This window comes from Dermacentor andersoni, chromosome 10 (assembly GCF_023375885.2).
Source record: "Dermacentor andersoni chromosome 10, qqDerAnde1_hic_scaffold, whole genome shotgun sequence".
Taxonomy (NCBI): domain Eukaryota; kingdom Metazoa; phylum Arthropoda; class Arachnida; order Ixodida; family Ixodidae; genus Dermacentor; species Dermacentor andersoni.
The window spans coordinates 41,530,019-41,557,829 of NC_092823.1; the positions used below are offsets into that span (position 1 = coordinate 41,530,019).

At 50.0% G+C, this 27,811-nt stretch overlaps 1 protein-coding gene across 5 annotated transcripts; it reads left to right on the top strand.

Moving 5' to 3' along the window:
- Positions 1 to 1,482: 1,482 nt before the first annotated feature.
- Positions 1,483 to 26,737, top strand: LOC126546266 (uncharacterized). 5 transcript variants are annotated; one of them, XR_011890456.1, is made up of 11 exons: positions 1,483 to 2,118; positions 7,424 to 7,567; positions 9,328 to 9,578; positions 13,080 to 13,384; positions 16,142 to 16,396; positions 17,254 to 17,376; positions 18,735 to 18,869; positions 19,940 to 20,053; positions 21,543 to 21,794; positions 25,242 to 25,697; positions 26,609 to 26,737. XR_011890456.1 is itself a non-coding variant. In XM_072284820.1 (11 exons), the coding sequence occupies exons 4-10, from the start codon at positions 13,172 to 13,174 to the stop codon at positions 25,644 to 25,646; spliced, it is 1,497 nt and encodes a 498-aa protein (XP_072140921.1). In that variant the 5' UTR covers positions 1,483 to 2,118; positions 7,424 to 7,567; positions 9,328 to 9,578; positions 13,080 to 13,171; the 3' UTR covers positions 25,647 to 25,686; positions 26,609 to 26,737. The 5 variants fall into 5 exon arrangements, 4 of the variants coding, with proteins under 4 accessions (XP_072140921.1, XP_072140919.1, XP_050050375.1 ...); XM_072284820.1 differs by having other exon boundaries at positions 25,242 to 25,686; XM_072284818.1 differs by having other exon boundaries at positions 25,242 to 26,737.
- The last annotated feature ends 1,074 nt before the right edge of the window (positions 26,738 to 27,811 follow it).

The window sequence follows — 27,811 nt, forward strand, 5'->3', positions numbered from 1 at the left end:
GCGTCCATTTTCCAGAAGCATTGCAATTCACAGTAGGTGGAAGAATTAACTGGTCAAAACAGTCTAGATAAGTGAGAGAAGTTTGAGTGTTGATGGCAAAAAAAATAAGACCTAGTTTCGCCGGAACGGCGAAACATTGATTGCGATAGCAAATTATAAGACAGGCACAATCATAAATTATAAATTATTATTATAAATTCTTACTGCGCTCTCATACGCAGTAAGGTTAGTAGTTTTATCAGCTGTAATATCGTACCAGCTGTACGCGGAACTGTTTACGAACTAAATTAACAAGCACGGTGTCACGCGCACAGAGAAATATGAACACACCTCACTTGGTGACCGCAGAGACTCGCTGTGGCGTGGAGAAGAAGAACGGCAGCAGCGGCGAGCGAATTCCACTTCACGCAGGCTCTCGCTTCAGCGCGAACCAGGCGCGCGAGGACACACCGCACGTACACGAAGCCATCAGCTATCTTGGGTCGCCTAGCCTTCGAACCCACCGAAGATTACCTCCAGGATAGGACTCGCGCCGTCGCTCTCAGCTGCTCCGTGCGCCGCCACGGCTGGAGTAGAAGAGATACGCCCTACCCTCCCCCTGCCCCCTCCCTCCTAGCGTTGTCTTGACTGTTAACTTACTGCGTCATGCTTTTTACGACGCTTGAGAAATTCATTGTGAATTTGTTGTTAAGTGCTCGTGCACAATGCCAGCTGTGCTACGGGTGACCAGGACCTTGTCAGGCTCTTGCCTTTTGTCTTGGCGCCCTGTTTTCGTTGAAAGGAAAATAAACTTTAACTTTCACATCTAGCAAATGCGGAGAGCTTCAAAAGACCCATCGAACATGCCGTTAGTACAGTGTGCTAAGATACGAGAGTCGTGTGCTCACTGCGCACCAGCGGCAACGGGGAGTGGTGTAGCCGCCGATGTCAACTTGGAAACGGAGCTGTACCATAGAGAAAGCATAGATTTTTCTACAAAAATTTTGTGGGATACTCTATGAGAGAAAGGATTGGCTATACATTGAAATCGACGGTGCGATGCCTGGTGTGCCACAGGCAAAGCGCATATTGCTACATATGCAAAGAAGAGATGCCGCGAACATGCAAAACGAACTCCGCGGCGTCGAAGCACAGAAAAAGGCGCAAACGCGGTCGCTACACTGATATCGACGGTACGACGCCGCTCTTTGCACGTGTAGCAATATGCGTTTCCCCGTGGCACACAAAGCGGCGCACCATCGACTTCAATTAACTTCAGTTGCCATCGGCCATAGAGTTTCCCATTACATCGGTGGCTTCGCGCGCCCGGAGCCACTGAGCCCACTACCCTTACATTCTAGTACACTGTACCGTTGCAAATGACGGCAGCGTCATTTGCATGACTAAATATATGTTAAGCATAAACATCGTTTGCAAAATAGAATTTTATGGCTTTTGACAGGCGCGACTCCAGTTTTACCAGTAATTTTCGTTTATTCGTCCGTAAAGGCTTTATGAACGCCGAAAAAGCTGGCTGCCGGGTACGCAACTAGGGCTGCTCTAGTGACAGTCTCCCGAGTTTTTCTCCGGCGTTGGACGCACGCGGAAGATTCGCGTCGCCTGCGTTTGACCAGTTTGCCTCCTCCGAATCCTTCGCGCTTAACCGTTAGGCAAAAGGCTGGCTGTCTCAGTACAGAGGCGAGAGGACCACGGGATCTCGCCGTCGACTCGAGCCCCGAGTCGGTGAAGATCCGCGCGCAAGAAAGACACCGCCGGAACTTCACCTTCTTCGTCTACCTTAGCTGATTCTCAGTTCTCCAACGAGCATATCCCAGGCGTGTGGCGCTCGCTCGGCTGTGATCCACGTCGCTGTCTCGTCCAAATTGCGGCATTCCCGGTCGCCGTTCTCAGTCGGAAGACGCCGTACACAACGCTCAGCGGCCGACCTGGACGGATCGTTTTCGGTGCCGCGTTTGTTGTGCGTGTCTGTGAGACGTCCAGGACGCGAGTGCCCAAGAGCTAGCCGCCTTCCTCGGCCGACGAGCACTTGTCGACGAAGTCGGGACGCTCCGCGCGTCGTGCGACAGGCCGCCACCGGCTGGCCCTGTGCGCGGTCACCGTCGAGGCCACGGTGAAGAGGTGAGCGTCTTATAGGTTTGCGCGTCAGGAGTGGCGTCGCGTGCGGACGCTGTGTGCGAGTGAGTGCGCTTGTAGTACACCTTCGCACCATCAATCGCACCAACAGAGGCCCCCTTTCTTTCTTTCTTTCCTTCTTATTGCGCAAGTACTCCCATGGCATAATCGATAATATAAGGGTCTGTTTTCTGGATAAATCAAATGGACACGTGTGTCCATTTGCGAAGGTCAGGTGGACGGCCGGGGTGCGCTGTAAAATAATTACTCCCTTAAAAGCGACAAAGGTGTAAATCGATTTACAGCTCGCAACCTTACACCAAAAATGGTACTTGGGTGTGAGTTTTATAGACATATTTCCACCCTTTTTTTCGTTTTCAAGGGTGTTAATTACTGTTGCCTGGTACGGACCGTATCAAGGCCCGGACAGCTCCAGAGGTGGTGGTGGTCAATAGTGTTTCCTCCGTGGAAGGTGCGGGACAGAAGGGGCAGAACGGCATGCGTCCACATGGTCCGAATAGCTATGGTCCGAATAGTCCCTAGAAAAAAAAAATGGCAGTGGCTTAGATCGGCTATGCCAGGATATACGTAGCGAAAGCTAAGGCGTAGCATGGTTAGCCTTGGTTAATCTTGATTGCAAGTCCAGGTTAATCTTGTTGTCTAGCTATGTTGCGGCGTTTAGCCAGTCGTTCGGCGCGCTGTTCGTCAGTTTCCTGGGCGATTCGTTTCCTCGACATCGGAACGAGATGTAGATGTATCAGAATTGTAGCCTACCATACTGCCACCTCAACTGTGGTTACGGCGCACGCGAGCTCTCCTTTTCAGTCCTCCGACATGTTATCAGGCATGCGACGCAGCTGGCGGAGCGAGAGGAGGCGAGCGCAACGACGAGGAACGCGGTGTGACGTTATGCCAAACGGCGGTGGCGGAAAGGTGCTGCGCAGCGGCGGAACACCTGTGGCTCGGTGCTACTCCTGGCGTATGCGCAATAGTGACTAGGGAGCGATAGAGAGAGAGAAATATCCGCGGCGAGGCGCGCGTTGTGACGTCATGTGCCTCCTCGAAGCACCGCCACGGCGAAATCGCAAGTTCGCGGCCAGTAAAAATTGGGACTTTACGAATAGCAGGAGTCAATGCGATGCCCACGCACATCTTCCTGAACGTAACCTCCTCTCGACGAGTTAAACCGCCGGGAAGGTCCGATCCACGCTGCGGAATAAGTGCACCGCGCGGAACGCCGGGTAGATTCCTTGTGCAGGAGTGTACGTGTCCGCGGGAGACAGTTGAAGAAACGGTAGTAGGGTATGTCACGCATGCACAATGTATATGCCACACCCCGCGGATGACGCGTCATGGGCGGCCAATGTCTGTGCTGGTACAGAGCGGCGGATCCACTGCGCGCGAACAGGGCACGGGTACAATTCAGTATGGCGCTGCACGTCGGAAATGATGCCGAGAGAGCCAATAATTCATCCGGGATCTCTGACAGCTTACGTGGAACACACACACACACAAGTATATATACATATATATATATATATATATATATATATATATATATATATATATATATATATATATATCAGGCGTTCTAGCATATCTCGGCGAATACTGGGAGTCACAGGTGACAGGGCGTCCCCCCGGATAGCAGCAAGCTCTGCCACGACAGACGGTAGCGGCTCCTGGGTGAAATACGTGCATGTATGGCATGAAACCTGGACAGCTGTGCACACAAAGTCTGCGTACAATATGCGGCAATCGATTCCTGCATATACGTGTACTTATAGCGCATTAGTTGCTGCAGAATTTGTGGCAGCTTACGGCACCGCTGAGTACATTGGGCTGGCGCAGCTGTGTCAGGGGCCGGTTGTCGCTGGCTTGAATCTTTTTCCATGGAGGCGTAGGGGGGTTGGGGAGGGGAGGCGTCTGACGGAGGTGACAATAGCGGAAGTGATGCAACATTGGAGTAATGCGCTAATGCCGCTGCAGCCGGTATAGTTTCGATTTCCAAGCGGCGAGCGTTACGACGTCTTGAAAGAAGGGATATAGGTGTTAGGCGATGGAGGTATACCATAGCTCGCGTCACCTCTCAGTTGACAGTTGACAGTGAAGCGTTGAAACTGGGCTTGATAGACCACCTGAGGTTGCGAAATGGACCGTATCAAAACAGAAGTCATGCGGGAGCAAGAGCCACCGGTCTTCCTTCCGGGCGATGCGGCGGATGAGGTGCAAACTGCCAACGGCTTTCTGGCGCGCACAGCATTCTCACGTGGCTACAGATCCGGAGTCCTTCATTTCTAACCCGAGTACCCAGATCTCTTAGGCAGCTGCGAGCGTTTGACCATTCAGTTTCAGTTCCGCAATAAAGTGTCCAGCGCATTCCTTATCAGCACGAATCGAGAACGAACGGTGCTCTATAGGAAAGAAGTCACAAAGTTGCACAGTAATGCGCAAGTATTCTTTGGCGAGTACACCAGCAAAATCTGTCGGTCACGCGAGAAGCGTAATGCCTTGTATCTACGCAAAAATGCAAAATTGGGAAATGAAGAGAGTTAATCGTTATAATTGTGTATATGTAGATGATTAGTATTTGATAAGCGATAAGGAAAAATTGAAAAAAAAATGCTTAATGTGTAAGCCTGCTTTGGCAAGTACCCCGACAATTTTGTTAGCACAACCGTGTCCCTAATGCGAAAGGCGTGACACCTTACACCTGGGGATACATGAGGCTCCATAAAAAATGCATGAGGCAGCGTATAGTATGGGTGGGCAAACTGAAATTTCTGAAACGAAGGCAAAAGCTAAGTAACAGCCGACCCGAAGAATGTTTGTGCGTTAGTGACAATGCTCAGAATTTTTGTATATATTTTTTTTGTGGAAAGCGTGAGCTACTCCATGATGCCGATGATGGTTGAGTGGCTGACGTGATCACAAGCCGTGTGCACGTTCATAATGAGCACAGTTTGGATTCGGCTGGTTCGACCGCTTACGAGCACCGTAGACGAGATATGGCCCAAGCCGTCTTCTGCGCCCAACTGTGATCGTAAACCGATTTGAGCCGGGTGGTAAGGGTGTTCCTGCTATGGAATTTAAAAGCCTACCATTAATCCAGCCCATGTGTGGCATCGTGATCTCGTTTAAATTGAGATATTGGCCTTTTCATGCTGAACATGCCGGCTCTAGCTGGTCGGCGTAGACTTTCCAAGAGGAAACATTGGCGCTGTGATCGTCCCGCTCCCAGTGTGAAAGGGGTCATGTGATAGTTGGTCGGGCTTTGTAGAAGGGTACGGGCAGAGACGACTGCAGAAAGGTGGTGTGGTGAGCAAGTATGTAGAGGGGACAAGTAACAGGAAAGAGACTGGTGTACGCTTTAATGCTTGGCTTGCAACATCCGTGGCGTACACATTATTTGTGTCGATGAACGCCTCACCTTGACGAGCTTTTATAGAATATTAGCTCAACATGAATGGTCGTTGTACCAGATCACCAGAATACCCGGCTGAAACACGAGAGGAAGGTTCTACTACGGGAGTCCATTCATGGCATCCTTCCTCCCATTCCCACCTGCCTTCCCAGAACAGCCGAGGTTCTCATCCACCAAGCAAGAGCTAAGGCATCTATTACACCGAATGTTCTGAGCAAGTGGAGAGGAACACAAGTGGAATGCCCCAACTGTCCTGCGATCAACGTCGATTTCAAACATCTGATCTGGTCCTGTCCTGCCATAGCCAGCCTCGGGGACAAGCACACCCGACCTCTAAAGGTGCCATCGTACGAAGACTGGGTGGTACCGCAAGCAGATGCCACCAGAAGAATTAACGCTTTGCTGTCCTTTGCTGAGGAGGCAGGCATCCTTCACTCTTAAGCAAAATTACACCCTTTTGCTAAACAACGATAATCGTCATCTGTCTTGTCCGCATTTCCTTTCTCTAACGCGGCGAGCCCGGTAATTCCCAGTAACGAATGGCATGCGCGTTATCAGCATGGCATAGCATTGCCGACAGGAAAGTAGCGGGCGCGGCGTTTTCAAGAAAGGAAACGCAAGCAAGGCAGATGACGATTATCGTTGTGTGGCAGATATACACTCCAAAGGGTGTACCTTTGCCTTAGAGTGTTCCTTTCACCTGATCCCTTACCCCTATTTTAGGCCAAGGGCCTTTCTTTCGAATAGAAGTTTCAATCAATCAATCAATCAATCAATCAATCAATCAATCAATCAATCAATCAATCAATCAATCAATCAATCAATCAATCAATCAATCAATTAATCAATCAACCATAGAGTTTCATACAATAATTACCAGAGGGAAATGTGGCAGCACGATTCAGCCAGCATGGCATCGAATTCGTCCTAGAATTCGTTCTTTCGGCTTCAAACGTCTTTGTGGCTTTGTAAACTCATTATTGTGAACAAAGCACCGTCTTATAAATAATTAAATAAGCATTAATAAAATTGTCCGATGGCGCCATTCGAAACAAAGAACCTCTAGCACACAAGCCTGATATTGAAACGATTGCACCACGGACACATGCATCGACAAGCGGCCCAGAACGCCCTTTCCCGCGGGTAAGTTTCTCGCGGGTAAGCCATCGTGTTGAGACGCTTGGCGCGTTTCGAAACGTCATCGGCATGACCATGACGTCATACTTGGGGCAAAATATTCTGACGTTGTGCAGCAATTAAGAACGCTAGATATGATGGGTGTTGCTTGCACTAAAGTAAGCAGAAACTCGGCGCACGTTTCATCAGACTGCGCTCGCGTGTGGTAGCCATAGCCACAGCCATCGTCGCGCGAACGGAGGCAGCCAGTCATACAGTTTCTACTATACTCTGTGGAGCCGGTAGACCGTGAGGTCATGACGCTTCATCCTTTTGCGTGCGGAAAGAGAACCACGGTTTGTGGAAGCAAGTATTATGGGAAGTTACTTCGGGTGCTCAGACGACTGCCAGTGTTTTTTTTTCTAATGTTTAGAGGGTTTGGATTTTCATCTCAGTCAAGGGGAGTCAAAGTTTGAACTTTTCAGTCAAGTCACTCGTGTAGTTTAGCACCAAATGACCATTCGATGTTTTACTGGGAAATAAGTCTTGATTGGATTCAACGATGAAGGCATGGCAAGTGGGAGACGTCGTGTCATTACTGTTTTAAGGGAAATGTCGGATCAGACGATATCGAGTGAGCAGAAGTTAACTGTAGGCAGTACTAAGCCTACTGTGGCTGTAGGCAGTACTGAGGCAACTACTGTTCGTGGTAACTCGTGACTAGTAATTCGTGATTGCCGGCGAAACGTCTCGGAGCTCGTTGTTCGACAGGGCGGTTCTCTTTGTGCCTCCGGATCGGCCGTGGAGGTCCGTCCAGCCAGTGCCAGCCTGAGCTTTCACGGAACTGAGCCAGCTGGAGCGCCACTTTCCCGCTGACCTCGGACTTTGTCCTTGTTCGGCCCAGGCCTTAAATAGGTAAGATAATTTTGTTTTCTTGTCCAACGTGTGCGATAAGGGAGAAGCGTCAGTCGCTGTGGATCGGTGGTTCTAAAACGTTACCAGGACCCTACAAATGGCAGAACTAAATAATTTTGGGACCCCATAACGACCGCGCACAATGCAGATGTCGGTGTTTGACCTGTGCGCGAATATATATATATATATTTTTTTTTGCGAATCTGCGTCCTGCTTTGTCGAATTGCAGAACCTGCTAACATATACAGGTTATCCCACGTAACTTGAGCCGAGAATTTAAAAATGAAAGGCGCGTCGGAAGGAAATTGAACCGAGCGCGTACTATTCGCAATAGCCTATAGTAACCCAGACACTTTTTTTATTTTCCCCATAACTCACTAAATAAGTTTAATTACCCAACTCTTTAATTATTGGCTGAGGACTCCGATTATGATAGGAAGATTGGTAGAGCACCTTCAGAAACCACTGATCGAGTTGTTTCCTGTACGATAGATCTCACGTAGTCCTTTTTTCCGGGTCGCAAAGAAGCCCGCGAATGAAAAAAAAAAAAAAGAAAGACGACGTGACGGAGCGCTTGTGCAGTGGTATATCGTGTTGCTCTCAAGCGTGCGTTCGGCGAACAATGCCGGCTCTCGTCGGATGTCGGCACAAGTGCATGTTGCTGGCGGAGCGCACTACCAAGGGGATAAAGAATGCCGTGCCGCTTTCCCGTCGCCAGTCACGATGCAGTGGCATGTGTAACAATGGTTACACATGCCGAAATTCTAACAATATGTAGTCGGTCAACAACGATCAACGGTCAACAACAACAACGGTTTATCCTAGCACAACATTGGTGTACTGTTGTTCTGAGTATGTAAACACTGTTATGTGCGAGGCAATAAAAAGGGGGGAAAGTGACAGCGGCAATTAGTGACTTATAATAATTCTAATATGTAGTCAGTCAACAAAGCTCAACAAAGTCGGCGAACAACAACAGCGGTTTACCGTAGCACAGCATTGGTGTACTGTTGTTCTGAGTATGTAAACACTGCTATATGCGAGGCAGTAAAGGAGGGAGAAAGTCGCGGTGGCAAGTAGTGATTTATTATTTTTCTAATATGTAGTCAGTCAACAACGGTCAACTAAGTCGATCAACAACAACAGTTTATCGTAGCACAGCATTCCTGTACTGTTGTTCTGAGTATGTAAACTGTTATGTGCGAGGCAATAAAGGGGGGAGAAAGTGACGGTAACAGTTTATGACTAATAATAATTATAATATGTAGTCAGTCAACAACGGTCAACAAAGTCGGTCAACAACAACGGTTTACCGTAGCACAGCATTGGTGTACTGTTGTTCTGAGTATGTAAACACTGCTGTATACGAGGCAGTAAAGGAGGGAGAAAGTCGCGGTGGCAAGTAGTGGCTATTCCGTTGCTCTCCTAAGCACGAGGTCGCGGGCTCGATTTCCTGTTGCAGCGGCTTCATTTGATGGTGGCGAAATGAAGAAAGACGCTCGTGGTGTACTTAGATCTTGGTACACGTGACGCGCACGTGACCTGTTCTGTGTACCACGGGGACGATCACGCATGGCGCGCGGAAGGGGAACGTCACCTCACCGCTCTCTTATTACACCGAACGCTCAATAAGTTAAACATTCGCCGTCAACATCACCGTCAGTTACCTTCGATTAACGCATACACTACAGAAGGCTTCGCTTACACCGACTGCCACACTATGGGATCTGCATATATCTTTTCTATCTCTCTCCCTATAGGTGAGACGTATAGGAGTCCAGGAAAGGGCGGGCTTGTGGTCACGGTGGGGACGGGAGCTTCCAGAGCGCAGGCGACGGTGCGCGACGTCCCTGCGGATGCATCCTGTATGACGGCGGTGCGACGACGACTGCATTGCATGGATCGCTTCATCTGAGCCAGGAAGAGCGAGCCAACAGGCGACCTTGAGCAAGCCGGACGACGCAGGTGGTGGTGTGCGATCGTGGTGAGCCTCAGCATCTGTAGAAGTCAGGCGAGTCTAATGGCGTAGTCGGCGATCTCCAAGAAAGACATGTTTTCATCACTGCGTCGCAGTCTTTCACATTGCACCATATGGAGTGCGCGCTCGGACGAAGGCACGGTTCAGTGTGTGCAAAATCGTATTGTATGTTAACACAGTGTAAAAAGAAAAATTCACCAGCGATTACGATGCTCGCTAATGCGACATTTGAGCGCAGCTCTATACGTGTTTTCATTTCGCGATATATTGGTTGGCGTGAACGATCTGTGTTGTGCGGCACCTTGTAAACGGAGGGAAGCGTGGCGCGACTGTCTCGCTAATCGGGCGATTGCGAGAGGCAACGCGTGGATAACTCGTGTGCGCGATTCACAGCAGCCGCCGCAAACAGACATCCGCTCATGCAGCGCTTTGTTTCCAGATATATGGAATGGGTGGCGTTATCAAAGAACAGACGACGCGCGCTACTCTGGCACCATCTCGTAGCCATCGCTGACGCAGAGCCCGTCTTGCGCGGCACTACTGATTTTATTCTCACACTTCCGTCATACCATCTTCCGCCGCTTTCCTCCTTGCGCTCTCTTCACTTTCACCGTAGTTCATCCCCCGCTGCACTCCGTTCTGGCCCTTTCATCCTTCGCTGTGCTCGTTCGCTTGGTTACGAGGTACGACGACGCACGCCGCAGGAACGGGTACCTAAGGGCTGCGCTGTAAATTTTTTTCGGGGTTCTCGTGCCAAAATCAGGATCTGATTATGAGGCGACTCCGGTAGTGGGCTACTCGGGAATAATTTTGACTACCGTGTATTCTTTAACGTGCACTCAATGCACGGTACACGGGTATTTTGTGCATTTCTCCACCATTGAAATGCGGCCGCCACGGCCATGATTTGGTACTACTACTTGGTGCTTAGCAGCGCTACGCCAAAGCCACTAAGCAACCATGGCAGGTATACAGCGTAAAGTTTGGCTTGTTGAGTGATTCAGGATTATACGTGCGGTGGAGGAACGTATGGACGGACAGCGTTGTGCGCGTCTATTTCTTTCTGTCTAGTGTTAATGACTACTATAGTCGATAAAAAGATAGGAGGCCATGAACGTGAGCCAGTTACGGTTATGCACAGCTCCAGACGCATGGGCGCCTCCAAATACACAAAGTTGCTTTCGAGTCTTCACGATTGCGCAGTGGCTCGAAACCCCACACAAGGTGACTAACCAGTGGCGGATAAGCTCTACCTGCTACACTACCGACCGTGGTATCGGTGTAATCTTGAACACATTGTGAGCCTCCTAAGAACTAAGGGCCGGTCTATTGAATGTCTTTCGTTGCCAGCATAGGTAGAAGTGCGGGCAATGAGCAGATGGCAAAGAAAGTAAAGGCGCCACTACCGCCTTCTGCGTGCAGTGGTCGGAATAGTAGATGATTAAATCGAGCTTATCATAATAGTCCTCTTTGATATCCTTTTAAAGGAGCACGGACACTTTAGAAGTTGTAGAAACTACACACGGTTATCGCATGTAAATTGCGCAGGTACGATGGTAGGGAAACCGCCGGGGTTGCTAAGTGGCTGTGGTGTTGGGCTGCTGAGCACGAGGTCGCGGGATCGAATCCCGGCCGCGGCGGCCGCATTTCGATGGCGGCGAAATGCGAAAACACTCGTGTACTTAGATTTAGGTGCGCGTTAAAGAACCCTAGGGGGTCGAAATTTCCGGAGTCCTCAACTACGGCGTGCCTCATAATCAGAAAGTGGTTTTGGCACGTTACACCCCATGATTTAATGATGGTAGGGAGGCGTAATATTAAATTTGCTATCGAAACGCCTGACCTAGCGTCGTCGACATTGTTGTGAAATATTGCAAATATTTGCTGGCATCCAATAGCAATGAGGCTAGTTGCGATTACATTGCTCATAAAAAGAAAACTACAGAATGCGTTTTCTTTGGTTGCGCTCGCGTGCAGCAGCCGCATCGATCGTAGGAACCGAGCGAGCTGGCAGAGCACGATGACGTCATGACGCGTCAACCTCGTGCCTACCGAAACTGGTTCGTAGAAACTATGTCGTAAATTATTTAGGTTGATCTGACGATACCCGGTAGCTTTTCGACTGCTTGAGGGTTCGCACTTTCAGTTAGCGCAAAAACACTAAGAAGACAAATGATTTAAGCTCTGTTTGTAAATTACCCTTCCATAGTACCATAAAAGCCACTCATACCGCGAGAGGGCTCTTGGTAAGACAGACAAGGCGGGAAAACGACACAGGGGGGCGACGCCGCCGCCTTGAAATTCCCGCACCAGCTAGCCGTGACGTCATGGATTTCGACTTCGTCTGCTAGGGCCTAGTTGAACATTTATCGGTAAAAATGAGTTACAATTTATGCTAAATAGCGAAACACTGAACGCATGAAGTTTCAAGAACTTTTACTGAACCACAAAGGCCGAAATGCAAAAAAAAAAAATACTCTGAAATCCGTGACGTCACACCGGCCCCGAAGTTTCCGTGCGAAATTTCAAGAAGCTTTGACCATCGTATTCTCTTGTATTAGTCTACCTATTGCCGTGAAATTCACAAATGTCGAGTTCTTGAAAAATATTTCATCAATCTAAACTGATTCAGTGTTTCTCGTTTGTTCCTTTGTCTCGATCTGCTCGGTGTGTCCTACTGCCGTGAAATTCACAAAAGTCGAGTTCTTCAAAAATATTTCGTCAATATAAACTGATTCAGTGTTTCTCATTTGTTCCTTTGTCTCGATCTGCTCGGTGTGTTCACTTCTCTTGCAGAATCGCTGCAACATTTCTGTCGTTTCTATTGAATTACCCGCCGTGGTTGCTTAGTGGCTACGGTGTTGGGCTGCTAAGCACGAGGTCGCGGGATCGAATCCCGACCACGGCTGCCGCATTTCGATGGGGGCGAAATGCGAAAACACCCGTGTACTTAGATTTAGGTGCACGTTAAAGAAACCCAGGGGGTCGAAATTTCCGGAGTCTCTCACTACGGCGTGCCTCGTAATCAGAAAGTAGTTTTTGCACGTAAAACCCCATAATTTTATTTCTATTGAATTTTCGTTGTGCTCTATGGACTTGGCGTTGAGACGTTCTTGAACATCATGCATTACTTATTGCATGGCTTCATCTGCCCGGACAGAAGAAGCAGCAACAGCAGCAACAGGCAGAGGGGGGCTTGTCTCGATCTGCTGGGTGTTTTCACTTTCAGAATCGCTACAACATTCCTGTCGTTTCTATTGAATTTTCGTTGCACTCTATGGACTTGGTGTTGAGACGTTTTTGAACATCACACATTATTTATTGCATGGCTTCATCGGCCCGGACAGAAGAAGAAGCAACAACAGCAGCAGGCAGAGGGGGGCTTGTCTCGATCTGCTCGGTGTTTCCACTTTCAGAATCGCTACAACACTTCTGTCGTTTCCATTGAATTTTCGTTGCACTCTATGGACTTGGCGTTGAGACGTTCTTGAACATCATGCATTATTTATTACATGATTTCATCGGCCCGGACAGAAGAAGCACCAGCAGCAGCAGGCAGAGGCCGGGGGCCACCCAGCGACCGCTGAGGCGGCGCTGTCGGGCTACCTGCGGGACGTTGCAACGCCATGCAGAGCCTGCGTGAGCTCACGGGCCTGGACCCGCGCGATCTGACCTCGGAGGAGGACCTGGTGCTGGTCAGGTCCCACGAGCCGTGGCCGTCGCTCGAGCCTCTGCCCGACGGGGTCCGCGCCCACCGCGACGGGGCCTACCTGCGCCTCGGTCGAGACTCGCTGGTAGCGGGACTCAAGGCGGGATACTTGGCCAAGATCAGCGCCCAGGTGATGAGATGCTTTTTAGGGGCGCTAAAGTATGTGGCTATATATATATATATATATATATATATATATATATATATATCCTCTTTTTTACATGTGGAGCATTTTGTAAACTACAAAGGGTGGGGTACGTTACGAGTATGAGGGGTTATATGGGCTGGGTTATCGTCGTATTGTGGACGTGTAAATGGTCCGTTGCTTCAAACGTGGAATGAACATTGATATTCTAAACTGTCTGCTCACACCTCCTTGAAATACTGGACAACTTTGAATTTGGAAAGAAAAGACTGATTCAAGGGGTCTTAAGACTCCCTGAACATAGATGTGCTCCTTGAATTCCTTGAAAACTTGGGTTGGGGCGACTTTTGAACAGGTAGAGCTTAACAAACTCTACATAACGGGTGTATGTCAAGACGCCGTCTATCCGGAAACAATCCTAGGTATTTTTCTTTCAGAAAGTCGCTAAGCTGTGCGAGGTGGCGTTTCTTTAGCTGCCTACGAGAGGTTCGTTTCAATTGCCGTTGCCATCGTGGAGCTAGACGAAGCCCGACCAAGAGACCGAGCCGTACCACTATTTTTGTTGATTTGCTAGTTGGTTTACACCGCAGCCATGGCTCCATTATCGAGGCTTAGGCTCTAGAAATGCCTGGCGGGAAGTAAGTTTCAGCCACGACGAGTATTTTAGGCTGAAGCCGGACAGTACTAACCACCATGCTAGAAGACGATTTGTATTGTTACAGTGGGAAAGCCAGCATTGAAAAGCCACCTGTAGAGCTTGAAGCTGTGTAAACTCAGAAGCTGCTTAGATGCAAGAAATTAGAGCTAATTGAGAAGTAAATTTCACTATTTTCCAATGTGTGTTTGTGTGTGTGTCTGTGTGTACAAACAAGGTTTGTTCTTACACCTTGAAGCTTGGCGTACAGCGTCTTGAAATTTAAAAATCCTTTAATTGTCTTTGAATTTTGAGTCAAATGTTCTGTACGAACCTTAGCAAGCACACATTGCATTTTACGGAATACCGGAGAAATTTTGTGCTAGTATATTGCTCAACCGCAAAGCGTTAGAAACGTTTTAAGGTGAAGCATTCTTTAGCTACAGCCCTGGGTTTCGCGCATCCTCGTCAGGGTTGCCTCCATACCGCACTTGCATTCGCGCCACAGTCAGTTGCATTGTAGGAGGTGTTTGGTCATGGCATCGTATACTCTCTTAAGCTAGAGGCACAAGATGGCGCCTCTAGCTTAACGTTGTAAACGTAAGCTGTAACGTATTACAGTTCAGAGAGAACCGGGGAGCGAACGCGCCCAGCTCTGATAAAGGGGCTGCCTGGTTTATCGGCAGCCCATCAGACCACCCATCAGCACCTGGTGGCACTGATGTCAATAAACCATACAGTAATGAAACTTTAACGAAGGTGCATCAGCTGGTGCAAAGACGTTGGCAGCGACAAACAGCGTATAACGATCTTTCTTTTCTGTTTCCCTTCTGCGCGTACGATTGCGCAACATAAAACCGTCTGTAACGTGTTGTGGTTGCAGAAAGCGTCACGAAATGGCGCTGCCAGCGCTGCTGCGGCTGTTGACGTATCCGGTATTCTGTAAAATGTAATAAATTTACGGACTGACTAAAATGAATGTTTTAGCTTGTCCGCAAGCGTGTTAACCTTCCGGGATACTGGGTTGCTGGAGACGTAAACTGAAGCAACAGCGTGGTAGCGACATCTTGTGACCCTGTGTTCAACCAAAACGCACTAGATGAGTGTGCTAATAGAAGAAACAAAAAGCTACATATCAATGATTACGTCGCTGTAGAAACCTTGGATCAGCGGCTAAGTAGATTATGCAGCAGTGAAAAAAAGAAATATATTTTGGATTTGGGTCCTGTGAGCTAAACTGCTCAGGATGTTGGTGTTGCGTTATGCCCGACCGCTAGTCTAGGGCACTGCACTGCTATGTTACGTTGTCAACACTGCATAGCCTACTAAGTGTGCACACAAATCGCCTATTCAAAGAATGTATCACAAGGAAACCGTATACATATACCAGTGTGTTAAAGTACGTGCACGGTGGTAAGAGAAATTTTAATGAAAGGTGGAGAGGTTAGCCGGGCAAAAGGCTTCGTATGCTACTACTGGTTTATTATATAACAAGAGACTGAAGGACGGCAGAAAAGAAAAGACGAAGCCGCAGTTTCGCCCGAAAGGCGAAGCATCGATTGCGATAGCAAATTATTAGACCGCTATACGAAGTAAGGATAGTAGTTTTATGGGCCGTATAAACTTGTAAACATTCACTTAGCAACGAAATTAACAAGCAGGGTGTCACGCACGCACAAGTAAACATGAACGCATCTAACTTGATGACCGCGGAAAGACGCTGTCAAAACGCTGGACAGCAGCGAGCGAATTGACCTTCGTGCTGCCTCTCGCTTCGACGCGAACTATAAGCGGCGGAAACACAGCGCATACGAAGCTATCAGCGCTGGGCGGACACTGTCTCCATCGCAGACCGCTTTCAAGATAGGGCCCGCGCGGCGACCATGTTATCGCTCTTAAACTTTATACGAAACATCACGGCGACGCCGATGGCAGAAGTGCGCCTGGAGGGTCCATTTAATTGCTATCGCAATATAAACGCACGTGCATCCACTCGTACACGAACTCGGAAAGGGGCAGCAGTGAGCACCATGAAATGAAAAATGCCCTTTTGCCTGCACCACTGCCACGGATAACATTTCGCTTATTGACGGTGCCGCAAAGCGCAGGTCGCGGTGTTTGCGGGCTGTCCCCGCTTCTGCTGCTCGCGTCGCTTCCAGGAGGCAGTGACGCAGCTGTGCTGCCGCGCCACCACCGTGGTGCTGGTGCACAACCTCAACACCCTGTGGGACCTGCTCGCCCTGTTCCCGGCGCTGGACACCCTCTACCTGCTGCACGACCTCGCGGTGCACCAGCAGTGGACGCCACCCGCGGAGGTCGACGGGGTGCCGCACGCTCTAGCCAACGGCGAGTCGGGTGACCACGTAAGTCTCGATTTTCTGGATCAATTGGGTAAGCGGATCGTGGTTCGTATTATACTGGTGTCAAACGAACACTTATGGTGACGTATTCTCGGACGATCGCGTTCGGCGATATCACTTTCTGTGCGCCCCCGTTGGCTGGTTGAGCAAAACCGCATGGCTATTTTGAAAACGCTTTATGTAAAAGTTTACAGGTAACTGAACAATATGACCCCACCGTGCTAAGGGAAGCTGGCGATCGCGTTGATTGCGTGTCTCGTCTGAATAACACCTCGTCGTCTGCGCCTGCGCGCCTGTACAGAGTAGCAACATGGCGGCGCCCTTGTGGTTGCCTATTTCAATGCCTGGCTGTTATGAGGAGAGTCTTTTCTAGAGTTGCTTGCACTTACTCTATGCTGTATAGAAATAAACCAGCACCGGCAACTCCCGCCGAGGTCTGGTTTGCGTCATGCCGTATAGTGTTCGCAGTTCCGCCAGTCGCTGATCAGTCACTCTGCGTGTGGTTTTCCAAGCGCATACAAGGTGAGGATAACATCGTTACAGACATACGCACAGAGGATAAGTAAGAATAACAGGACGAAGTGATTCGCCGACGCAGTTATGATGAGGGCCTATGAGGTCGTTTGCCACTGCGTTTTTTGGGGCTGTCAACGAATAGTGATTCTCCAAAGCGGATTGTTCGCGCCCCGCTATACGATTGTCATCTGCGACTGATATTGAGCGGATGACCGTGAGTCTCACTGAGGGTAGCGCATTCTTTAGATGTCGTTCTCGCTGCTTCGGATTTGCAGCGAGACTGCTGGTCTTTTTTGCTTTTTTGTTGCTTTCCGCACACGCGCACTCCTGGGCTGTGACGTCAGGCTTCGCTGTCACCGGTACATGCCAGTCTTCGGCTCCTGTACGGGGACTGCGACGCCCTCCGCCTGAACCACCTGTTCCTGGGCACCGGGGCGACCTTAAGCCTGGCACAACAATGCGCCAACGTGCGTACTCTCTACCCTTTATTTCCGTCATTTATATTATTGTTGACGTTTTTTGTTGGGGCGCACGCGCGCATACGCTCGAAAATGCGTACCACACGCAGACGTGCGTACAGGAATTTTGTACATTGCCCCTTCGGGAACTTGTTGAACTTTCCTGCAACACACCAGCGTAACTCGATGGGCGAAACCTTCGAAAATCATGTTTAGAAAAAAGTGACCGAGTTTCAACAAGTTTTCGTTAGCAACGTCGAAAGGGTACTTCCTTCTAATAACGTGCGCAATGCTAAGTCGGCACTTAGCATTGCGTTAAAGCGCTGTTTTGGTCAGTACCAAAACTGCTATAAAGCAGCAGCGAAGCTAGGATTAAATGCCGCAAATGCGTATGTTACTAGAAGGAATTATCCTCCCGACGTTGCTCATTGAAACTTGTTGAAACTCGGCCATTCTTCTAAAATGTAATTTTGCACATATAATTAAATATAAAATAAATAAAGTTACGGTAGTGTAATGTAGTGAAGCTCAAGATAATTTCGAATGGGCAATGTCAAAAATTCCTGGATTTGCGCACGCATGCGCAAACACGCACACTGGTACTAACACTCGCGCAAGCACACACAGGCACAAACACGTGCGCACCAACGCACAAGCTGCGGAACACGTATGCACTCTTGTTGTTCGAGTGGGCAGCTTTAGCCTTTCTGTATTTATGCAATATAGTTCACCGAATGTCGGAAAATTGCACATGTGGATGGCACTAGCAGCACTGGTAGCGCCATCGTCTGGCCGTTAAGTCAATCGCAAAGCACCGGAAAGTTTTTTTTTAGAGCCCAGCTCTTAGGCCCCCGTTCCTGCGGCGAGCGTTAGCGTTGTCCCTCGTAACGAGCGAACGAGCCCATCGAAGGATGAAAGCGAACGCGGAGCGCAGCGAGAGGTGAAAGACGGCGATATCGAAGAGAGCGCGAGGTGGAAAGCGGAGGAGGAGGGTATGACGAAAGCGTGAGAAGCGTAGCGCCGCGCAGGAAGGGCTTTGTGGCGACGATGGTTATGCGAGATGGCGCCAGAGTATCGCGCGTCGTTTGTATGGCAACAAAGCGCTGCATGAACGGAGGTCTGTCTGCAGCGCGCGGCTGCTGTGAATCAAGCCCACGCGTCACCCACGCGCCGCCTCTCGCGATCTCCCGATTAGCGAGGCAGTCGCGCCACACATACGTTCCGTTTTCAACGTGCCGCACGAGACAGATTTTCCGCGCCAGCCAATATATCGCGGAATGGAAACACGTATACAGCTGCGCTCAAATTTTGCATTAGGGAGTGTGATGATCGTCGGTGAATTTGTTTATATTTTCCTCTTCCCGCAGCTGATCGAGCTGGAGGCCAACATTGTGGAGCAGGCGACTGGCGCGTCACCAAAGCTTCCAGAGCTCGACGCGGAGGCCGGTGCCCCGCGCCCATGGAGCAGCCTGGTGCTGGGCTGCGCGCTACCCACGCAAGAGGTGAGCGAGCCTGCCTACGTGAGGGCATGAACACACGTATGGGGAGGCAGCACTCGTCGCGGTGACTCAGTGGCCTTCTGCTGCGTGAGCACGAAGTCACGTGTTCGAGTTACCGCTGTAACGGCCAAGTGCCGCCGACGGGGGTGCAATCCAAAAACACTTGTACGCCGAGCATTTAGATGCGTGCTTTCAAAATTTCATCGCCTGAATACTCGATACTTTGCCTCCTTCTACGCACAACCCCAGCAGAGCGGACGACTCCCGATTTCTTTGCTGCTCGACGGGTTCGAACGATACCGGCTCCGGGTAGAGAAATTTAGGACAGCGAAGCTCGTGCTCGTACCGCTGCAACGACACGGTCGCCTCGTTTGCCTATCGACACCGCCAGACGGACGCCAGTGCAGCCGCATTTTCGTGACGTCACGATGCGATTCGAATAACGATTCAAACGGCAGTGAAGCTTTTGTATCGGGCACCGTTATACCACTCGGAAGATTCATTCGCGACGAATGTCGCGTACTTATTATTCAGGAGCGCTAACTTATTCAGTGATGGTATTCATTTGAGTTACTCAATAACGTGAATTATCGTTATTTATATAATTATTGTATATTTTTGTTATCTGGCAAATCGTTATCGTATAGCAGGTGTACTCTTTATTCGTGTTTGCTGATGTGTGCATGTCCGCGTCGCATATTGTAAACCGCAATCGTATGAAATGTCTACTTTTTATTCACCTTTGTTGGTTTATGTACCAGTAACCGTCTTACTCCATGTAACGGTTACCACGCTTTGTGGAATACTGCCTCTGTTTCATATCTGTCTATTGTCTGCCCATATGCCTACCCTGAATAAGCTACAGTTTGACTGAGTGAACCTATTGTGTCCAGCGAAATACTGCGAGGTGGACGATTGACCGGGTATATATATATATCGTATTATTTGTGTTTTACAAGCTATCACGTGCTCGGCACGTTGACAAAATTGATTGATTTATTGAGCGATTATGTTCTTTGGTGTCCCTCTGAAACACGTTGACACGATCCAGCGCGGTTCGCCGCTGTCCGCAGGTGTTCGTGTCGGCGGACATCGTTCTGGAGGCGGCGAAGCGCTGTCCCGTGCTCCGCCACCTGCAGATCGTCGCGTCCAACGAGGCGGCCGTCTACAGCGCCGGCGCGTTCCAGGTGGGCTCCGCGAGCAGGGCCATGCGGGAGGGATGGCGTTACGGAAACAACAACAGCAGCAGCAGCAGCAGCAACAACAACAACAACAACAACAACAGCAACAAAGAAAAAGAAAGAAAACGGGCTCACTTGTTCAAGAAATGCAGGCGGAGCCAAACCACGAGGAGATGGCTGGACTCCTGCAGCGGGAGTATACAAAAACGTGTATCGCGGAAAGCCTACTTTGATTGTTTGTGGCAAGTCTATATGAACGAGAAGAAAGGGGGTTAACCGAGGGGCCAGATATTTATTAGTCATATCATAAGAAGCAAACAAACACTGACGCCAAGGACAATACAGGGCAAATTACTTGCGCTTAATAAATGAAATTAAGAAACGATAAATTAATGGAAATTAAAGTGGTTGAAAAAACAATTTGCCGCAGGTGACGAACGATCCCACAACCTTCGCATTTCGCGTGCGATGCTCTACCAATTGAGCTACCGCGGCGTCGTTTCCCCATCCACTTTCTTATGTATTTATGTTTCCTAGTAGAACCCTGGGAGTGTTAGCCAGCGCCACCACTTACAGACCTTGGTGGCGGATGTGGAACATCCGTTCTGCCGCAGGCTTCACGAGAACGTGATCTTTTTGGGTGGAGGCCAACCGGGCAATAAACCCACATCCACTTTTCATCCACATCTGTTCTTTCAGTTCGCAAGGCGGATCCACTTGGTAGAAACTCTCAGGATGACACCATTTTCGAGATATTAAATTCCCGAACTTTGTGGAGAAACGCACTGGCGTTCCTGTTACTTTTGTGCTCCAATGCATAAAACGACGTTTTGTAAGTGGAACGACAGTGAATTGCAATGTCAGCCTCTTCGGGTATACCAGCTCATGGACTAGAGATGTGCTATCTGCCGCAGGCACCTTCTTTTTTTGTTATCTTAAGGTGTTCGGGAAAACAACCTGTATAGTATGTACGACCAAATACCACAAGGCCAGAGCCCGAATTCGCAGAGCCGGTCGCTCGTAAGTCCTCTTAAGTTCTCATAAAGCCACTTTAAGTGCACTTCCATTGTCCAGGCGCTTCCATTGTCCAGGCGCTTTCATTAATATACTCATCATCACGATTGGCTGGCACTTGCGTTTACGAACACTTACAGCGGAACTACTGATTGGGGAGTACGGGCCTATGGGAAAGCTAGGCAGTCTACAATATGAGGAGCTCGTAGTCAATCATCTCTAAAACTGCTACCTGTTAAGCCAGCCAGGAGCTTGTGAACGGTAGGCATATATATCCTGAATGTTTTCAGCTGTACTGACGCAGAAGTCTCTGATCTGCTAAAAGTCTCCCAATCCGGTTGTAGTAACTTTTTACTTGTCAGTTACCCCTACTGTTTTTTCTTGTTTGCTTTTTTGCGTCGACACACAGTTCTGCAAAACTAAAGCGAATCGAGTCAAGAGGCCTTGTGGGCTGCTTCCCGCGTTCTCTCCTTTTGCCCAGGAGCTGCGGTCCCTGTCGGTGCTGTACCGCACCGCCGACGGCTCGCCGCCGAAGAAGTGTCGCTACCGCGCCGTCTCCGCCGTGCTGTCCAAGTTCTCGCTCGAGGCCCTCTGCCTGCGCGCCTTCTCGGCCGTCAGCTTGACCGGGCTGGCCACCAGCTGTGCCCGGCTACGCCGGCTGCAGCTGGTCGACTGCGAGCTGCGCGACCTCGAGCTGCTGGACGACGCGTTCCCACAGCTGGAGGAGCTGGAGGTCAGCCGTCCAAGTCGCAGTCGGACACGCACTGGGTCTTGTAGGACGCGAAGGCGGCGCTCTGGTCGCTGATAAAGGGGGCACTCGACAGTTGTCTCGGTATAAAGGCGCTCCTGCAATAGCGAAGCGTATATACTCTCGATGCGATTTAGTGACCGCGTGTATGCGGGGAACGTAGCAACGCATCGAGCATCGCAAAGGAAGAAAAAAAGGGATTGACCGTGTCTTGGTAAATTGCTTCTAATTCATTCGACGTCTGATAACCTCAGTGAAAAAAAAAAATGAAATGTGGGGTTTAACTTCCCAAGACGGCACAATGAATTATGAGGGACGCCGTATATTTTTATTTATTTACTTCAAATACCCTCATGGCCCTGCGGGCATTATTGCGGGTATTATTGTGGGATATGGAGAAGGGTGACGGATTAATATATTTTTTTGACGTGCACCTTAGTCGCAGTAGACTTAAGTGTCAGCGGGATTGGTGTGGCACAAAGCTATATGCTTGAGTGGAAGTTTCGGAGGGGCACTGTACATTAATTCACTTCCCGTTTTCACAAAAGGGTTGCACACTTGCGTCCTTAGACACCGATAGGTGGCGCAATGTTACGCACAGTAAGTCTTACACGATTTCATTGACGTTGCGGGCGACAGCCTCCTACCAGAAGAAAAAGAAAAGAGAAAGAAAATAGAAAGGCACCTACGACTTATATGTTCCTTCGAATAGATGCCAGCTAATCGCGGTGTGGGGCTGCGAAAGCGGCCAGCCAATGGCAGAGGACATGCACGAACGAACATTTTCGTGAATTTGCTTAATTTTGGAAGAATCGCGAGCCTGACTTATTATTCCCGATTATCTCTCGTGCTTTTTGCCTTCGTGGCACCTAGAAATGTTCTTGGTAGCGAGAGACACCGCACACACCAGGGGGAGGTTTCGTATTCTGTAAGTGCCCACCTAGTGGACATGTCCATTTTAGCTGCTGCTGGAGTTCCGATTGGATGGGCTGGGGTACGCGTCAGAAGGATACAGGCGCACTGAGCCAATCAGCACTTCAGCAGCAGACAAAATGGACATGTCTAGGTGGACACTTACATGGACATGCCTCTAGGTGGACACTTACAGAATAGCCACCCCCTCCCCCAATGCAAACAGCCAAACCCTCAATGCGAGGCGGAGAGGAGAGCATTTCCTGGACGCCTGGAACTGTATAGGTGGTGTCCAAGTCACCCCCCCCCCCCCCCACTTCCCCAGCGATGGCATATTTGCACCGGTGATTGACAGAAGTCGCGCAAACGACCGCAACTGGCGACCAGGAAGCGATTCGCGAAGACCGATGTTCACACCGGCTAGCGCCACTTGCTCTTCGCCACACGGCTGTAATGTCTCACGATTGGTGCAGTTCACGCCTGCTCGCACAACCGTGACCACGTAAAATAACCGTCAGCGTATTGCGACGTCACTTATTGGTTAAACAGCTTTGCGACAACAGCTGCGTATAGAATTGGTCAGTGAGCGAGTCCACGAAAGCGGTGGCCTTTCCATCAAAGCTACCATTTGCTACCGTCGCTTTGAGACCAACTTGGTCGCGCAAACTCTGTCAGTCGGCGGTGTGAATGCCGCCTCACACAAAAGTCAATCTAGAACGCCGGACCTTCGTGAACAGCAAGCGTCGAAGTAATTGCTAGGGCCGGAAACGCCGTGCTTTGCACATCACGTATTTCCAAGAGAGAGAGAGAGAGAGAGAGAGAGAGAGATAGATAGATAGATAGATAGATAGCTTTTACTGATGCCAGCAATCACGGGGCCGGTTGCAGCCACGCTCCGCCTAGCAGACGGCCAGAATCCCCAGGGTCTCAGCGGCTGCCTCGGCAAGCTGCTATAGCTCAGACGTATTCCGAATTTTTAACTCGACGGCGTTAAGGGCCCCATGTCGAAGAAAATCTGGTGTCGGATGTCGTTTCGGCGAAAAGGTTTTCGAACCACCCATACCCAGGCCCTCCATGTGGCGCAAGGAAGCTACTGAACTAATTGAATTTCTCAAGCTGAAATACGTAGAAAAATGGTGAACTATGACTTGCACACAACCTACAGAAGTGATAGCTCTCGGATTGTAATTTGACTATACTAGAAAACATAATTCTGTTACGCGAGCACTCAAAGAAACGCCCTTTTCCAGCGTTTCTACCATTCATACATTGGCCACGGCGTCCGCCATTTGCGCATGCCGGCGCGTGAGTATCTTGGGGACCACGGAACGGTGCGCCCGGTTCCTTGCAATGCCTCCAGATGGCGCTCGCCTCCGCCGCATTGCGGCCCACGCGAGAGGCCGCGTTTCTACCAGAAAGCCCGCCTTCGTGCATAGCTTTCGCGGTTAGCGTTTCCCAGTAAACATTACGGCTACATACGCTCCAGTTGCCGGGAAGCGCGAGAAGCAGTCAGGGATATTTGAATGCTATCGCGATCCACTCTTTAAGGCGAAGCTTAAGCCTCCTCCATCTCCCTTTTTTCTCCGAACTGGAAAGATGCCCGCCAATGACGATGTCGGACATTCTTTTAACGAAATCGGGCGGTCAGTGCAAATAAAACGAACGACAAGCCTTGCGACTTCACTTCCTTGGTCTTATCGGAGGGCAATATTTTTAGTACACGCAGAGATGTTGAGCATGGCCGAATGTCGAACAAGATCGCTCCTGGAGTTTCTGCATGACATACCCTGGCCTCTATAGCATACGCGTGTGGCCGGTTTCCTGATTGCGGAGCGGTATGAAATGCTTTTGCGCTATTGTTTTGAGTGGACGTAGGTGTATGCACAGTATACGCATGCCGCGTACTCTATATTGTGTACATATTCGCATATTTTTACGGAGCAATAGGCGGAGGAGTAGGTACATGAGGGGGGAAAAGAGAAGGATGTGCCGGTTGGAACTGGGAGCTCGGCGTCACGGCTCTATACAGAATACAGCGCGCTTATTCCGATATTTTTATAGCAGTATGTCACTGTGTAACTGCCATCGTGAACTGCCACCTTTCTCCCTTCATACCGCGGTTAAAAGTGGCAGGTCACGCGCACGCTCTTCCCGCCAGTCCTCTCCTCCTGTCCTCCGATTCCGAATTTCTCGTGTGTTAACTGCAGGTCTCTGTATCAGAGCCAATTGTGTTAGCTTTGTTAGTAACCCTTGCACACATACTTCCATTTTTCTGCTGCATCAGATATGTTTTTTCTCTTGGTCCTTATAATATTTTCGGACTTGTTATTGTGCATTTATGTAATTAGATTAATCTGAGTGTCTAACTATGTTACGATTTTGATGCAACCACCATGTATGCCCTGTAACGGACCATCGGCCTAGTCAAGCTGGTTTTCCCACAGCTTTTAGCCTTTGATATCCACCAGAACACTTGTAATTCTGGAAATAAAAATAAATTGAAGTTGAAATTAACTGCAGGTGAGCTACGTGCCGCCCAAGGGTCTGGTGCGTCTGATCGCCGCCTGCCCGAACCTGAGGTCGCTGTCGATCCGGGACCGGGGCGCCTCGTTCGGCTTCCTGCGCGAGGCCTCGTGTCCCAAGGCGGGGCGCCTGGCCAGGCTCGAGCAGGTGGCGCTGAACGCCGACCGGTCGCTGAGGGAGATGGGCCTCGAGGAGCGCGACCTGCGCATGACCGTGAACGCGCTGCCTTCGCTGGCTCGCGTCGCCGTCGACTCGTTCGAGGCGCGCCTTTTCCTGGCGGAGTACGCGCCCCGTCTGGAGCTCGACTGGTCGACGTGCTCCGTCTGCGCGGCCAGGTTCCCGCAGTGGAACAGGGAGCACGTGGACCTGTGGGCGCATGCGCAGAAGTCCCCGGACGGCTAGGACCTCTCGCGGAAGGACGCGGAACTAGAGCGGGAGAAAGGTCCGGACTGGGTGCGCAAGGATTGCGTGAGACCAACGTAGTGTTGGCGCGTGAAGTTCGCTTTAGCGCGACGCGTACGACCGCAAGGGATTTCGCCCGTCTTTGCGTCTCACTGTCTCGTTCTCTTTGCATTTGCGGTAACATGTTTTCGCGGTGGTCCAGTGAAATGATTTTGCTTTCATCGTTTTTCTTTTTGTTGTTTGTTCGTCGCAGAACGAGGAGCACTACAGCACCTACCTGATTGACGATATTTAGGATATGCATAAAACCGGGTGTCGTGTGCTGACCGGCGCAATACATAGTGATAGAATATGAGTTCTCCCAGATTCCTTGTGTGTTTCATCGTTAATACGTTTGAAAACTTATATGGCAGCAAGTGCGTGAGATTATTGACGACGAGCACATTATTAGTGTGTGGCGCAGGATTCCAAAGACCGTCTGACCAATTATTTTTACGCGTCCTTAGAACATTTCTTTGAAACCTCACCTCTAGTCACTATGTCGTTCGGACAGTCGATGTACTCTACAAAACACGCACATGAATAATAACGGTGTACCCTGCTTGGCGAAGATGCTGCAGTTGAACAAAGAACGTGTGGACCTGCGGAGCGTGGCCGATTGGGCACCGTACGATATAAATTTGCATGCAGCGTGACCATGGAATGCTTGAATAGAGAGGTCCAGGGTGATAAGGAGTTGTGGTAGGACGCGCAGAATAGATGTTTACCACTGGTCTTTTTTTCAGACCAAGGAGTGCCTTAAAGTTCGGTTTAATGTGATGTATGCTTCAGTGTTGCATTGAACATGCAGTTCGCATTGTGCCATCAAATACCGCGGGTTGGCAACGCAGCAAACTAATACGGCAGATAAAAAGTCAGTCCAATGTTCGCGTCAGTCGCTCTTTTCTGCGTGCACACTGCAGGTCCTGCAGAATCTGAATTATGCTACACCAACTGGACCAAGTTTCTGCCGTATTGACATTCTATACAAGGAGGCAGCGGGGCCGCTGCCTGCGATGTTTTCTACAATAAATCGGTTATCAGAAGCGCCTCCCCGTCTGTGCTGGTGTTTGTTGTGTGTCTGTCCTACAACCCCTGCAGCGCTGTATTCTGATTATGGTATTCCAACTAGTGCCAGCGCTGTGGCCTCGATCAAATCGAACGGGACGTGTCGTCGAGTGGTCCCAACGCCGAGAACTTCCGGTTATCGCCGGATTTGAAGGAGTGCGCGCGCGCGCCTCTGCTGGCGGGTGGTGTGACCACCTTTTCCCACGCTTCGACGGAGTTTCAACTCTGCGCTGGGCTTCAGTTAGTTGCCCGTGTGTACGCCCAAGGTGAAAGAGGTGCCGAACCCCGGCTCTCTGCAAAGCAAAGGCCGATGCCCGAATGGTCCGTCCAGAGAAAAGTATGACCGACCCGCGGCTCGCCCAATGACGCCGCTGTGGGGCCGACGCGACGAAAGCTCGTCGTCCGGCCGAGGCTCCCAGGCAGCGAGGCGGCGCATCGGGCACGATTTGCGACCCTACATACCCTATAACCCTACATAACCCTGCTTTAACCCTACATACATCATCGCAATGTCGGAAGCGCCTAAAACCCACGGATCTTCTAAATGTATCGGCAACTGCTGGCCGGCAACGCCTCCTGGTTTGTGCCAAGAGACAAAATATTTTCCCGATTGTCTACGAGCCGCTTTACATTTAGCGACTGCATGGCATTAGGCGAGGTCCGTCCGGGAGTTATGCGTCTCTCTTAAAGCCGTTCGCTCCTTTCCCTTTTCTTTTTTGCCTTTGCGGCAACAAACGGAGAAGAACCCGGCAACGGCGGAATCGGTTATCTATCAAAAGCCATATCACATCGAAGGGCACTTCCGGGCGTATACACGTGCGTGCCTTTTGAGAACGGAGAACGAAGCGCACGAAGCACGCGCCATCTACCAGCAGCTTCTGGCCCAAACCAGGAGTGCGCTCAGTTATCTTCCAATCGCGTAGCTCGGCGGCGAGATCAAAGCCCTTCGCTACGTCTAGATGATCCAGGGCCTTTACTCTGTTCCATTCCACTCCTCCTCCAGAGGAAGCTTTAGCTCGGGGCCAACACCGATGCCGCATATTCAAATACATGTAAAA

Bases quoted from the DNA above. Each gene is read 5' to 3' on its own strand.
- LOC126546266 (XM_072284818.1), top strand. From the start codon at position 13,172: ATGCAGAGCCTGCGTGAGCTCACGGGCCTGGACCCGCGCGATCTGACC. The intron at 17,377-18,734 runs GTGCGTACTCTC...CTCTTCCCGCAG, and splicing joins TGGCACAACAATGCGCCAAC to CTGATCGAGCTGGAGGCCAA. The intron at 18,870-19,939 runs GTGAGCGAGCCT...CGCTGTCCGCAG, and splicing joins GCGCGCTACCCACGCAAGAG to GTGTTCGTGTCGGCGGACAT.